Consider the following 13361-nt stretch of genomic DNA (forward strand, 5'->3'; position numbering starts at 1 on the left):
GCACCTTTCCACAATCTGTTTCCCCATCTGTTTCTCCACATCTCTGCTGCTATTGGGGGGCCTATAGTAAACACCCAACAAGGTGACTGCACCTTTCCTATTTCTGACTTCAGCCCATACTACCTCCAAAGGCAGATCCCCCTTGAACTGCCTTTCTGCAGCTGTTATACCATTTCTAATTAGCAACGCTATCCCCCCTCCTTTTTTACCACCCTCCCTAATCTTACTGAAACATCTGTAACCAGGAACCTCCAACAACCATTCCTGTCCCTCTTCTATCCATGTTTCCGTGATGGCCACAGCATCGTAGTCCCAGGTACCGATCCACGCCTTAAGTTCACCCACCTTATTTCTGATACTCCTTGCATTGAAGAATACACACTTGAGCCCATCTATGTGTCCGCAAGTACTCCCTGTCATTGCTACCTTCTCCACAGCCTCCCTACATTCTTGGACATCCTGACAAACAGCTAGCCTACTTGCTGGACTACAAGTCCGGATCCCATCCCCCTGCCAAATTAGTTTAAACCCCCCCCAAGAGTGCTAGCAAACCTACCTCCCAGGATATTCATCTTCACCTTTTTAGAAGAAATCCCTGAGGAAAAAATACAATAGCTATTCTTTTCTCTTCTTTGTGCCGATCACTCAACAAATCGAGGAACAGTTGAGAACACAGGCCCAGTTTGCCCAATCCTTTCTCATATGACAGACCTGTCATCCCAGGACTAAGTCCAGTAAGCCCTTGTTGCACTCACTCTATAGCAATAATATCTTGTCTGAGATAAGGAGACTGAAGCTACACACAATATTCCAGATGCGGTCTAACCAAGCACCTCTGCGATTGAAGCAAAACTTTACTACACCTGGACTGATTCTCAAAACCACTCTCCAAATTCCTGCTCGCCCTGTAATTATCAGGCTGAACTATTCGATTGTTCAGACCAGTTTAAGCATCAGAATGCCAGGTCAGTGACTATGTCACTTTCTGGATCCCACCTTATCTTCTGTGTTTCAGTATAAGCGAAATCAAAAGGCATTGTTTAGTGGTTTCTGTGGTCTTTGATTTTTGTCAAAAGTTTGCATCTTTCACCAAATCCCTGTGTAACTAAATTACTCCCCATCTCTTAATTTTAAATGTACCCTTCACTAACCCAACAAAATGAAACAGTATTTCCCTATTCACCAGATCAGAAGTTTAATGATTTAAAGCACTAGTATTTACTTCCTTTATCATTCACGTGGAAATAGTCCTGACAACTACAGTTTCATTCTTTTTTAGATGGTAAAGCTAAGATAAACATGTTCTGATGCTTCAGAATCATTTCTGTAATGGAGCTTACCAAGTAACATGCACCACTGTATAACTGTGGCATAGCCTACATTTTTTGATTAATTGCATCATTGCTTTATTATACTTGCATTCCATTTTATAAAACCCAACATAATACTTTTTTAACAATCTGTATGTACTTGCAGTTTCTGTATCTGAACACACATAGGTATCCAAGGGAAAGTGTGACAATCTTCTCTCTGCTGCCTGGAGAGGCGGGACGTACCACCAGCACTTCACCGGAGGCTCACTGATGATGTTACCTAGTATGGTGATGAAGTGTCTGAAAACAAACATTCAAGCTCAGCGAGCTAACTTAAGTGCTTATCATCAACCTGAGCTACAAATCTTCTCAAAAATCCTTCTAACACTGTTACTCCACCCACCTCCTTCCAAGACTCATGGTCTACCATTCCTGCTCCACCTTCTTTCAATGGTTCTCACCAAACCCGTCTCTAAACTACTAACCCTTTCAGCCATTCCAGATTGTGGAAGGAGCAATCACTGAGTGAGTTTTATGTTGTTTCCTGACTGACTTCCCAGTAATTTCCAGATGTGTCGAATCTAAACTGCAGGACTGACCAATCCCTTTGACTGAGATTGGACAATGACCAGTATTGAACATGGCAACCCTCTCTGAATGACTTTCATCTCTCTGGACTGGACTATGGTCTTCTCCCCTTAGACTTTCAAGCATAGCCATTTGATTGTAGCATTTGTAATGTCTTCACTGTGTAACCTGTTGACATAAGCCGTGGATGTGACACTGACTTGGCATGTACCAAACATAATGAGGACATGATGACCCAGTGGTCTTATTGTTAGACCATTAATCCAGAGACTTAGATAATCTTCTGGGGACCCTGGTTGAATCTCACCATGGCAGATGGTGGAGTTAAAATTCAATATTAAAAATCATCTCCATCTTGATCATTACTCCCCAACACCACAGGGCACACTCAATGGGCAGTGGCCAGCTACACTCTTTGTCCATGGAGCTTGATGTCGTCAAAGCACCAACCCAACCTCATCATCACAACACACCTCTGAATAAATTCTAATCCAGTTCAGCTCTTCAATTCTGCACTTTGAAGCTCACTGGCACTTTACATTACATTAAAAGTCTAACAGTAACCATGAAACCATTGCTGATTGTCAGGAAAAACCCATCCGGTTCACTAATGTTCTTGATCGAAGGAAACTGCGATCCTTATCTGGTATGGCCTACATGTGACTCCCGACCCACAGAAACGTGGGTGATTCTCAACTGCCCTCTGGGCAATCAGAGATGGGTAATAAATGCTGATCCAGTCAGCGACATGCACATTCTATGGGTAAAAGAAAATATCAGACCCCTTAACTGTTCATTAAGTGACAGTGAGGAAGCAAGCTAAGAGGCCTGAGACCCTGGCATTTTATTCCAGTGCATGTGATGGGTTCCTACCCCATTGTGTGCAGTGTGCCTGGTAGCATTATTGCAATGTAAAGGCATAGTGTCTCGAGGTGACTCTTGAAGAACTGGAGCAGGCACAGCGGGCTGAAAGGACTCTTCCTGCACCGTAACCATTCTGTGATTCTGAGCTACAATATAGATTGGATTCTAGGAAAAGCATTTGATTAGATTAATTTGTTTATTTTTCTGTGTAAGGCTTTGCAAACATACCATAGTGATCCTTCAATGCGACGGCTTCTGAAACAACTGTACTTCTACATCATGCCAGTGTTTAATGTAGATGGATACCACTATAGCTGGACCACTGTGAGTGAATCATGTTTAAAGCAAAGAGCAATTCTAACTCTAGATTTTGTTCTTGCACTTCTTAAGTAATCAGCTTGAACTCCTGGCTTAATATATTAACAAATAAGCTTGAAGAACAATAAATCTTTTACTTTTAATCATATATAACAAAAATCGAGCAGTGAAATAAGTACAATGTGGTGACATGCCTCTGTATAGTCCATTGACCTACTGTTTTATCTGTCATTACAATAAAGGTGGAGAAGTTCTTCAGAAACTTCAACTCTTATTGTGTTTTGAAACATGAACAATTTTTGCATCATGTTTAGGATCGTTTCTGGAGAAAGACACGTTCTAACAGTACCAATTTCAATTGCCATGGAGTTGATGCCAACCGTAACTGGAAGGTCAAATGGTCTGGTAAGTTCTAATGTAGGATACAATTCATCTCACTTTTGTCTTTTTAATAAAGAATTTTAGAAAAGAATTGTACTATTTGGTATGACATATTAATTCAGGCAGGACTAGATCCTTGGTCTATTTGATCTACTTACACATTTCCCACGGACTATCCGGATCTATTTGTTTCGGCACTTTATATGGTAAAAGTAAAGTCACCATAGTCATACTGCACTATCAGACTGCTCTATCATTAGGGAGAGAGATGACTAGTGGTGACTTAGTCTGAGGGTCACTGCGCCTCAGGCGAGGGGAGAGGTTGAGAAGGAGAATCCTTCACGGTAGCCTCAGGCGTGGGAACAAACCCACAGTGTTAGTGTCATTCGTTGGTCTTTCATTCTTTCATTTTAACTCCACCATCTGTCGTTCATTTATTCATTCATCCAGCCAACTGAACTGACTGACCCTCCCAGGGATTATATAAGAAAGATAACCCAGAAACTGACCATTTGACCCAAACAGTCTCATATCCATTTTATGTTCCACTTGTGCTCCCCCATCTTTCTTTGTCTGTAACTAACATTGTCACTGTCTGTTCCTTCTCCTTCATTCACCAGTCTACTTTCCCATTAAGCGCATCCATATTGTTATCTTCAACTATTCACAAGTTCCAAATTCTCACTACAATTTCAAAAAACAGTTTATTCCGTGTCTCTTCTTGGATTTCTTGCTGACTGTCTCTAGTTATGCTCTTCCCCACAAAAAGAAACATTTGCTCTTGAATCATTTAAAATGTTAAATATCTGTTTCTGCTGGTATTTTGGTTATGTCAGCATCACTATATTTTTTCTGCCCATATTTTTATTTCATTATGAATGTGGTAACATGATGGTGATGATCAGTTAAAATTTATTTTTTGTGTGTGATGTTGATTGAGGTTTAAATATTGGCCAGAACACTGGAGATATCTCCATGCCTCATCTTTGAAATAAAATCACGGGTCTTTTACATGCAATGCAGTAATACAATACAATACAGGCAAATGGAGTTTAATGTGGACAAGTGTGAGGTGATACACTTTGGACGGAGTAATCAGAATGCAAAATACTGGGCTAATGGTAAGATTCTTGGGAGTGCAGATGAGCAGAGAGATCTCGGTGTCCATGTAGACAGATCCCTGAAAGTTGCCACGCAGATTGACAAGGTTGTGAAAAAGGCATACAGTGTTTTGGCATTTATTAATAGAGGGATTGAGTTCCGGAACCAGGAGGTTATGCCGCAGCTGTACAAAGCTCTGGTACAGCCAAACTTGGAGTACTGTGTACAGTTCTGGTCACTGCATTATAAGAAGGATGTGGAAGCTTTGGAAAGGGTGCAGAGGAGATTTACTAGGATGTTGCCTGGTATGGAAGGAATGTCTTACAAGGAAAGGCTGAGGGCCTTGAGGCTGTTCTCAACAAAGAGCAGATACCCTCCCAGCATGTAGGACTGTGTACACCACTCCAATGCATTGATCTTTAAACCAGGAGCTGTTTCACTCCCAGCATGTAGGACTATGCACACCATCCTAGTGCATTGATCTGTAAGCCAAGAGCAGTTACCATCCGAGCATCGAGGACTGTGTACACCACACCAGTGCATTGATCTGTAACCCAGCAGCAGCTACCCTCCCAGCATGTGGAGCTGAAAATGTGTTGCTGGAAAATCGCAGCAGTGCAGGCAGCATCCAGGGAACAGGAGAATCGACGTTTCTGGCATAAGCCCTTCTTTAGGAAGGTTCATGAAGAATGGCTTATGCCCGAAACGTCGATTCTCCTGTTCCCTGGATGCTGCCTGACCGAATACAATAATACAATACAATACAGCAATATAATACAATACAGTATGAAATAGCACAGGAACAGGCCCTACAGCCCATCAAGCTTACCCCAATTCCTAATCTTTATTTAGACCCACTACTTATTGCCCACTTGCCATATCTATGCCTCTGTTCACCTCACATTCATGTTGCTAACATGCCTGCTTCCATCACTTTCACTGGCAGTGTGTTCCAGGCGTTCCCCATCCTCCGTGTGAAACATTTGCCCCGCACTTCTCCTTTGAACTTTCCCCCTCTTGTCTTGAACCTGTGCCCTCTTGTGGTTGGCGTTTCCACCCTGGGAAAAAGCCTCTGACTATCCAGCCTGTCTGTGCTCTCGTAATTTTGTAGACCTCTATCAGGCCGCCTCTCAGCCTCTCCCTTTCCAGTGAAAACAATCCAAGTTTATCCAACCTATCCTCTGAAATAAAACCCTCCTGACCAGGCAACATCCTACTGGAACAGGCAGCTAAGGTCTAAGCATTATTCAAGAGACAGCCATGCCTCGGATATAACAGTAACCCCTCAGTCTTTTTTTTCCAAGAGGAAAGAGCCAGCTTATTAAATCTTTCTCTGGTGTGTACAACCATGTACTTCTGGCACTATTCATTCAAGTTCTCTCTGCACTCTCTGCAGTGACTCTGTGTGCTTTTATAAATGGTGACTAGAAATTCACACAGTACTCTGTATAGTTTACCAAGGACTACTTTTTAAATTCTAAACCTGCTGACATAAAGTCTTGTGCTAGGTTTCCAAGTTCAATAGTCATGAATAGTATTTGTTGGGAAAACGTTACTTTGGTGAATCCCATCAGTTTCCTGTACCCTACTGTTGTCCATGATCTGTTATAAATATTTCCACCCTATTAATAAAAAAAAACAGTCCAATTGGTCCAGTCTTTGATTTGGTTGCTCTTGTTCTTGAACTTCACATAAAACCTGCTCAAATCTTCTTATAACCTTTAAACTCATATCAAACTATGGCTCTGTCTTTCTTCAAGCAAGAGCATTCCCAAATGAACTATCATTTCACAACTCTCTCTTTCTCTGAGTCTCTGATATTTATGGGGAGGTGTTGAGTGGTCAGGTGGTGGCAGTGATAGCTCTGCAAGTCTGAAAACTCAGAAGAAGGGGTTTTCCTTTGGTGCTCTGCATTTAAAGACAAGATAAGATTACTGTATTTTCACCCACTTCCTAGTTGCAGCCATCCTAGTTGCTATTGGGCAGATAGGCCTTCGGCACCAGCCCAGAGGCCAGGGTTATGAGTTGAGGAACTTGGAGGAGGGAGAATCAAATGCTGGGGGTGTATTGATTATGGGGGAAGAGCTTATGGAGTGAGGTTAGAATTTAAGGGGAAGGGTTGAGCTCAGAGGTCGGTTAGCAAAGAAGGAATCAAGGTATCAGAAAGACCAGAATGAGCTGGAGTAGAGCTTAGGTGGGAGACTGGAAAGACCAACGATGAGAAATTGGACCATGGGGTCATTTTTGTTTTGAGATGGGCTGATCAGATCAAAATTGTGGGGGAGCAATAGGGGAGGTAGACTAGTTTGAAGAGCCAAATGGAAGTGATGATGCTACTTTTTGTCTACACACAATATTGGGAAGGTATTTCCCTCCTCGGGGATTCACCTCCTTTCACCCATTAGAACCCAGGTGACTCATCTTCAATTTAAAATAGAGTAAAAAAATCCGAAGTGTGCAGCCATATTAAGTTATTTAAATGAGCAAACCATCTCCTAGGAGCAATATGTCTGACCACCTCCATCCCTCCCTCATAACATCTGAAAAGTGGGAGAAACACTTTTCAGGTTTGAGATGTTTAACATTTTCATATGTCTCCTGAACCAACTTCACTTCCTGGGTTCCTTAATCATCACAACGCCTTTGTTTAGCATCCTTACACTATTTATATGCCAAAAGATAACTTTGAGATTTCCCTATGAGTCAGATGTCAACCTTTTCACGCAAACCTTCTTTTATTATCTCATTTTTGCTTTGTCACCACCATTCTGAACCTTCTGTATTCAGCTTGGTTCTTACTTGCTTTTCTAACTGCACTTGTCATCAATACACTTTCTCATCTTTAACTTAGCCTTAAATAGTTGACAATTTCTTTTGTCAGTTAGGGAGCTCTGGATTTGTTTAGCCTACCTTTTCCTCAAAAGGGAAAGTTCGGACATTATTATGCAATTTGAAAGGCAATCCTTCATTATCCATATTGGCTCACGAACGTTCTCTAGTTAAATATTTTTAAATCATATTGTCCCATTGACATAAAATGCTCACAACGACCTTATCCAAATGCCTTATTAACAGGCTAATTGAACAAGCTGGAAACATTGTATGCATGTTCAATTCTTCTATTTTTTTTAATTAAAAGCAGCAATAGCATAAAATCACCATCCTCCCAATTAGATTAGATTACTTACAGTGTGGAAACAGGCCCTTTGGCCCAACAAGTCCACACTGGACCACCGAAGTGTAACCCACTCCCCTCTTCACCTAACACTACAGGCAATTTAGCACGGCCAATTCACCTGACCCGCACATTTTTTAAGATTGTGGGAGGAAACCGGAGCACCCAGAGGAAACCCACGCAGACACTGGGAGAACGTGCAAACTCCACACAGTCAGTCGCCTGAGGCAGGAATTGAACCCGGGTCTATGGCGCTGTGAGGCAGCAGTGCTAACCACTGTGCCACCATGCTGCCCACAAACTGTGCTTGAGCATGTTAGTAAAGAGTTGTAAAATACTTTTGGACAAATTTTGACAAGACTAACTTGTAAATATTTCCGTTTTGAAATCAAAAGTTAAAGGTATAAAATAAAATGTAGAGTTCAAGAAGCAAATAGGGGAGTTTATAAATAATGCAGTGGCTAAATACACAAAACAAATCTCCAAAGTAAATTGAATTAGAGTTTTGTTTAGAGTCATAGAGGCCTAATTTGTCACTGCTGTCCGGTTTTCACAATTAGTCTATTCCCATCTGCTTGCATTTAATCCATATCCCTCCATAGTATCCCATCCATATAACTGTCCAAATGGCTCTTAAATGACCAGAATTTGTTTTGTTATATTTGCAGTAGTTGCTGATAATTTGGGCAAGAATTATATGTTAACCTTATGTTCAGTGAATTGTGAATACAACACAATCATTTTCTTTCAGTACAGACAGCATTACACAACATGCAACGTGCTGGCCATTTATATCTGCTATGACACCCACCAACAAAAAACGAGGGGCGTAAAAAAATAAAATAAAATGTCTCTCAGAAATATAAATTTAAACATTAAAAAGATCTATGTTTATGTCGTATAGTAGATTATATAAGAACAAAGAGAACAAAGAAAGTTTACAGCCCAGGAACAGGCCCTTCAGCCCTCCAAGCCTGAGCCGAACCAAATGTACTGTCTAAACCTGTTGGTCAATTCCTAAACATCTGTATCCCTCTACTCTCCAACTACTCATGCATTTATTCTGACGCATCTTAAATGAATCTACCGCGCCTACCTCTACCACCTCTGTTGGCAACGCGTTCCAAACATCCACCACCCTCTGTGTGCAGTACTTGCTGCGTGTATCCCCCTTAAAAATTCCACCTCTCACCTTGAAAGTGTGACCTCTTGTTATTGAATCCTTCACCCTGGGAAAAAGCTTGTCTCTATCCACCCTGTCTATACCCTTCATGATTTTATAAACCTCAATCAGGTCCCCCCCTCAATCTCCTTTTTTCTAATGAAAATAAACCTAACCTACTCAACGTCTCTTCATAGCTAGCACCTTCCATACCAGGCAACCTTCTCTGCATCCTCTCCAAAGTGTCCACATCCTTTTGGTAATGTGGCGACCAGAAGTGTACACAGTGTTATAAATGCAGCCAAACCAATGTCTTGTACAATTTTAACGTGATGACGATGTTACTCTGACAAGGAGAAAGAAGAATTTGGAAATTAGAGAGCTACATTCAGTAATCTGGGTGCCATGTTGGCACAGTAGTTAGCACTGCTGTCTCACAGCGCCATGGACCTGGATTCAATTCCAGCCTCAGGTGACTGTCTCTGGGGAGTTTGCACATTCTCCCAGTGACTGCATGGATTTCCTCTGTGTGCTCTGGTTGCCTCACACTGTCCAAAGATGTGCAGGTTGGGTGGATTGGCCATGCTAAATTTCTCATTGTGTGCAGGCTAGGTCGATTAACTACGGGAAATGCAAGGGGTTGGGAAGCATTTCAGAGGGTCAGTGCAGACTTAATGTGCTGAATTGTCTGCTTCCACACTGTAGGGATTCTATGAATCTATAAATATACAAACATAGGTAAAGGGAATACAGTACATTATATTACAGTATTGAAGAGAATGAGAGACCCTGATTCTAGAATAAGGACAAACTAGAGATACCAGGGACTAAAAAGATTGATAAATTAATGAAAGGAATTAGCTCCTAAACGTGTATGTGTGGACACCGAGATACATAGAAATAGTATCAACGAGGGCTAGCTGTAGTGTTTGTATAAAAGCAAAGCTTAAAGCAGATTAAACCTGAAGCATTGAGTGAATTTTCTTTTCAATGTTTGAGAAAAGTTTCCCATTTGATGTGTCATTATACCTCAAACACCGTGGAAGTATTTCTAGGTGTCAATATCATCTGCTGAAAATGTGTTGCTGGAAAAGCGCAGCAGGTCAGGCAGCATCCAGGGAACAGGAGAATCGACGTTTCGGGCATAAGCCCTTCTTCAGGAATGAAGAAGGGCTTATGCCCAAAATGTCGATTCTCCTGTTCCCTGGATGCTGCCTGACCTGCTGCGCTTTTCCAGCAACACATTTTCAGCTCTGATCTCCAGCATCTGCAGACCTCACTTTTTTCCGTCAATATCATCTGCAAGGTTCAAATAATATTATTTTCATTTGATATCGTCACTTGGTTCATTGCATCATCACAATTCCTCAATAAGTTTAATGACTTTAATCACTCTCGGGTGTCTGTGTTTCTCTGGCTTTTATTTATAAATTTTTCCCTAATTGATTAGGTGAAGGAGCTTCCTTACATCCTTGTGCCGATACATACTGTGGACCTGTTCCAGAGTCTGAGCCAGAAGTAAAGGCTGTTGCAAGATTCCTGCATAAACACAAGAAACAAATTAAAGCATACATTTCATTCCATGCATATTCACAAATGTTACTATATCCATATTCCTATAAGGATGCAATCATTCCCAATTTCAAGTGTGTGGTAAGTAGAATTAACCTGAATTAGTAATTTCAATTCATTAACTCTAAGCATTGTCAAAAAATTTCTATTCAACCATGTGCAACATATTTACATAATTGTTCCTGAGAGACATGAATGCACTGATTTGGCAGAAACAGTTGTTGATATATTTGTTGCTTATTTATTAAGCAATAATTACTGGCTAGGAAACAAATTTACATAGAATTTATTTGATTTGTAGTTCATTTCACAAAGTTGAAACTGCTGTAAAAGCAATAGAAGGAGCAAGTCATAGTCTAGTACTGAGCAAAACATGACAGTTTGCCAAACTAATGTTTGAGGAGTCTTACAATGAAGATTGCATAGCTTTCGAACTATCATTTGTGCTAAATATTTTTTGGAGGAGAGTGAGTGCGGAGAATAGGATGCCACAGCCCAGAGCTTCCAAAGCAGGAATTCAAGATTGTTACTATCTGCTGTACCTCATGTTGCTGATGAGGTACTGGTCTGTACTCAATTTAAAGAGAAGCCTCTCTAAAGATGCATGAATTCAGACTTGAAACCAAGTAAAGCAATTTAGGTGTTTTCAAGGAGCAGTGACTACAATATAAGTTTTTTACATTACTTCAAGATACCAACAGTTGTGTGATGAGACAAAGGGCTTGTGTCCAGGCATGGGCATAGACCCTCCATCTGGATAGTTTGCCAGTTGGCAGAGGGTCAAAGAGAGATTAGCTTAGGGTTTGTTAGAGCTGAATATCAGCAGTGTATGGGACTAACCCAATGTTTCCAGGTAACATCACAAAATATAACATGCAAATCATGAAGGGGTAAGTTTGGGGATATAGCGTTGGATTCTAACAGTGTAGTGTTTATAATACAGAACCACGCACTCTGTTCAATGGTACCCCTGCATGTTCTAAAAAAGGCTTTGGGCCAATTGATGCCACAAAAGCTCATTCACTAAGATTGATTAAGATGTTTCACACCATTCATTTCTGCTCTAGCCTACTAATGATTCCAGTCCACACAATGTGATTGACCTCTAATGTTTTCTGAAGTGACCAATCAGACTGCTCCATTGTAAACGGAGAAGGGCTTATGCCCGAAACGTCAATTCTCCTGTTCCCTGGATGCTGCCTGACCTGCTGCGCTTTTCCAGCAACACATTTCCAGCTCTGATCTCCAGCATCTGCAGACCTCACTTTCTCCTGCTCCATTGTAAACAAATGCAACAAAACAAAATGATGTGAAATATCAAGCACATCTATCAGGAATGACCCTGGCATAAGGCTATCGCGAGAAAGTTGCAGTTCCAGTCTATGTTGCAGAGTACTGGTTGCAAACATCCCGGGATTGGTGTCCTTTTTTTCTACGCTATCCCACAGATTAGTAAAAACGTTGCATGATAACATTCACAGAGGCATTACCTAACAACTAACATCCTTCATCACATTTCCTAGGTTGGGTTGAACTCATTGACAGAATGGACTCAGCAGAGGAAGCACTGCAGTATACACAGCACCTTTGGCATTTTCACATTGACAGTGGCCTTAATGGCTTCAGGTTGAACATGGCCAAGACAACTTCTTTCTGCTGACCAGCCGCTTCTGTTCCCTGTGCCTCTGACTCATGAGAACCGTTCCGTGTTCAAAACTAAAACTGCACCTGAATTTTACAACAGGGAAATAGACCATTTATCCAGTAGTTCATTGCTCATGCTTCTGTTCCACACTGGCCAAGTCTCACCTTAATTCATCTCACCCCACAATGAAATCCTTCTTTTTGTTTTCCTCTATGTACTTACTCAGGTTTCTCTTAAATACGTTTGTGCTGTTCAATCACAGCCAGTCTCCATCCCAGACTCTTTGCTTTTCTCATTGTGCTCTTGTCAAATTTTTATTTCCAAATCCATGAACTTTATTGGAAAACTGCGCTGCATTTCACCTTAAAACACAACTCCAGTGTCTTTGATCCCTGTTTAAATTTTAATGTAACTTTCAACCACCAGTTGAGTTCTCTGCTCAACTTAATAGTTCTGGTTTTTCAGCTTCATTTGCATTAACATTCTACAGCAAGGATTTACTTTTCTCAACCAAAATACATCTTTATGTCTCTTGACTTTATGGTGATCTTGAACCACACCATTCGTATTTACTGTCCTATCACCAATTCTCTACACTTCCTGAAAGGCATATCTTCGATAGTGCATCCTCTGATAACCTACTGTCTAAATATCTTTTGAACTTGAGTCTTATGTCAAACCAGTCTCCAAATCTGAGTGAAAATTCATCAATATCTGTATTAATGACATCCATTTTTATTTCATTACAGCACATCCGACTTTAGCATTTGACCTCCTCCTAGTGTCTCCTTCTTCTTTATTTACCACCAGGATAAATTCATCTGAATAATTATTGCATTACCAAGCCTAAGTGACCTGCATTTTATTTGTGTCCATTCAGGTGTACATTTTGTCTGTCAACCCAGACTCCAGACCATATCTCATAAAGTCATAGAGATGTACAGCACAGAAACAGACCCTTCGATCCCACTCATCCATGCTGAGCAGATATCCTAAACTGATCTAGTCCCATTTTCCAGCATTTGGCCCATATCCCTCTAAACCCTTCCTATACATATTCCCATCCAGGTGCCTTTTAAGTGTTGTTATTGTACCAGCCTCCACCACTTCCTCTGGCAGCTCTTTCCATACACGCACCACCCTCTGCATGAAACAATTGCCCTTTGATCCCTTTTAAACCTTTCCCCTCTCACCTCAAAGCTATGTCCTCTCAGTTTGGACTCCCCTACCCTGGAGAAAAGA

General features: G+C 41.1%; 1 protein-coding gene across 1 annotated transcript in view; it reads left to right on the top strand.

Moving 5' to 3' along the window:
• Positions 1-13361, top strand: part of cpa6 (carboxypeptidase A6) — an 81110-nt gene that overhangs the window by 54178 nt on the left and 13571 nt on the right. Inside the window, exons 7-9 of the mRNA XM_043689378.1 lie at positions 2979-3089; positions 3398-3488; positions 10353-10555. Of these exons, the coding sequence (XP_043545313.1) occupies positions 2979-3089; positions 3398-3488; positions 10353-10555 (405 nt within the window). The remainder of the gene's footprint in view (positions 1-2978; positions 3090-3397; positions 3489-10352; positions 10556-13361) is intronic.

This window comes from Chiloscyllium plagiosum, chromosome 4, assembly GCF_004010195.1.
Source record: "Chiloscyllium plagiosum isolate BGI_BamShark_2017 chromosome 4, ASM401019v2, whole genome shotgun sequence".
NCBI classification, from domain to species: domain Eukaryota; kingdom Metazoa; phylum Chordata; class Chondrichthyes; order Orectolobiformes; family Hemiscylliidae; genus Chiloscyllium; species Chiloscyllium plagiosum.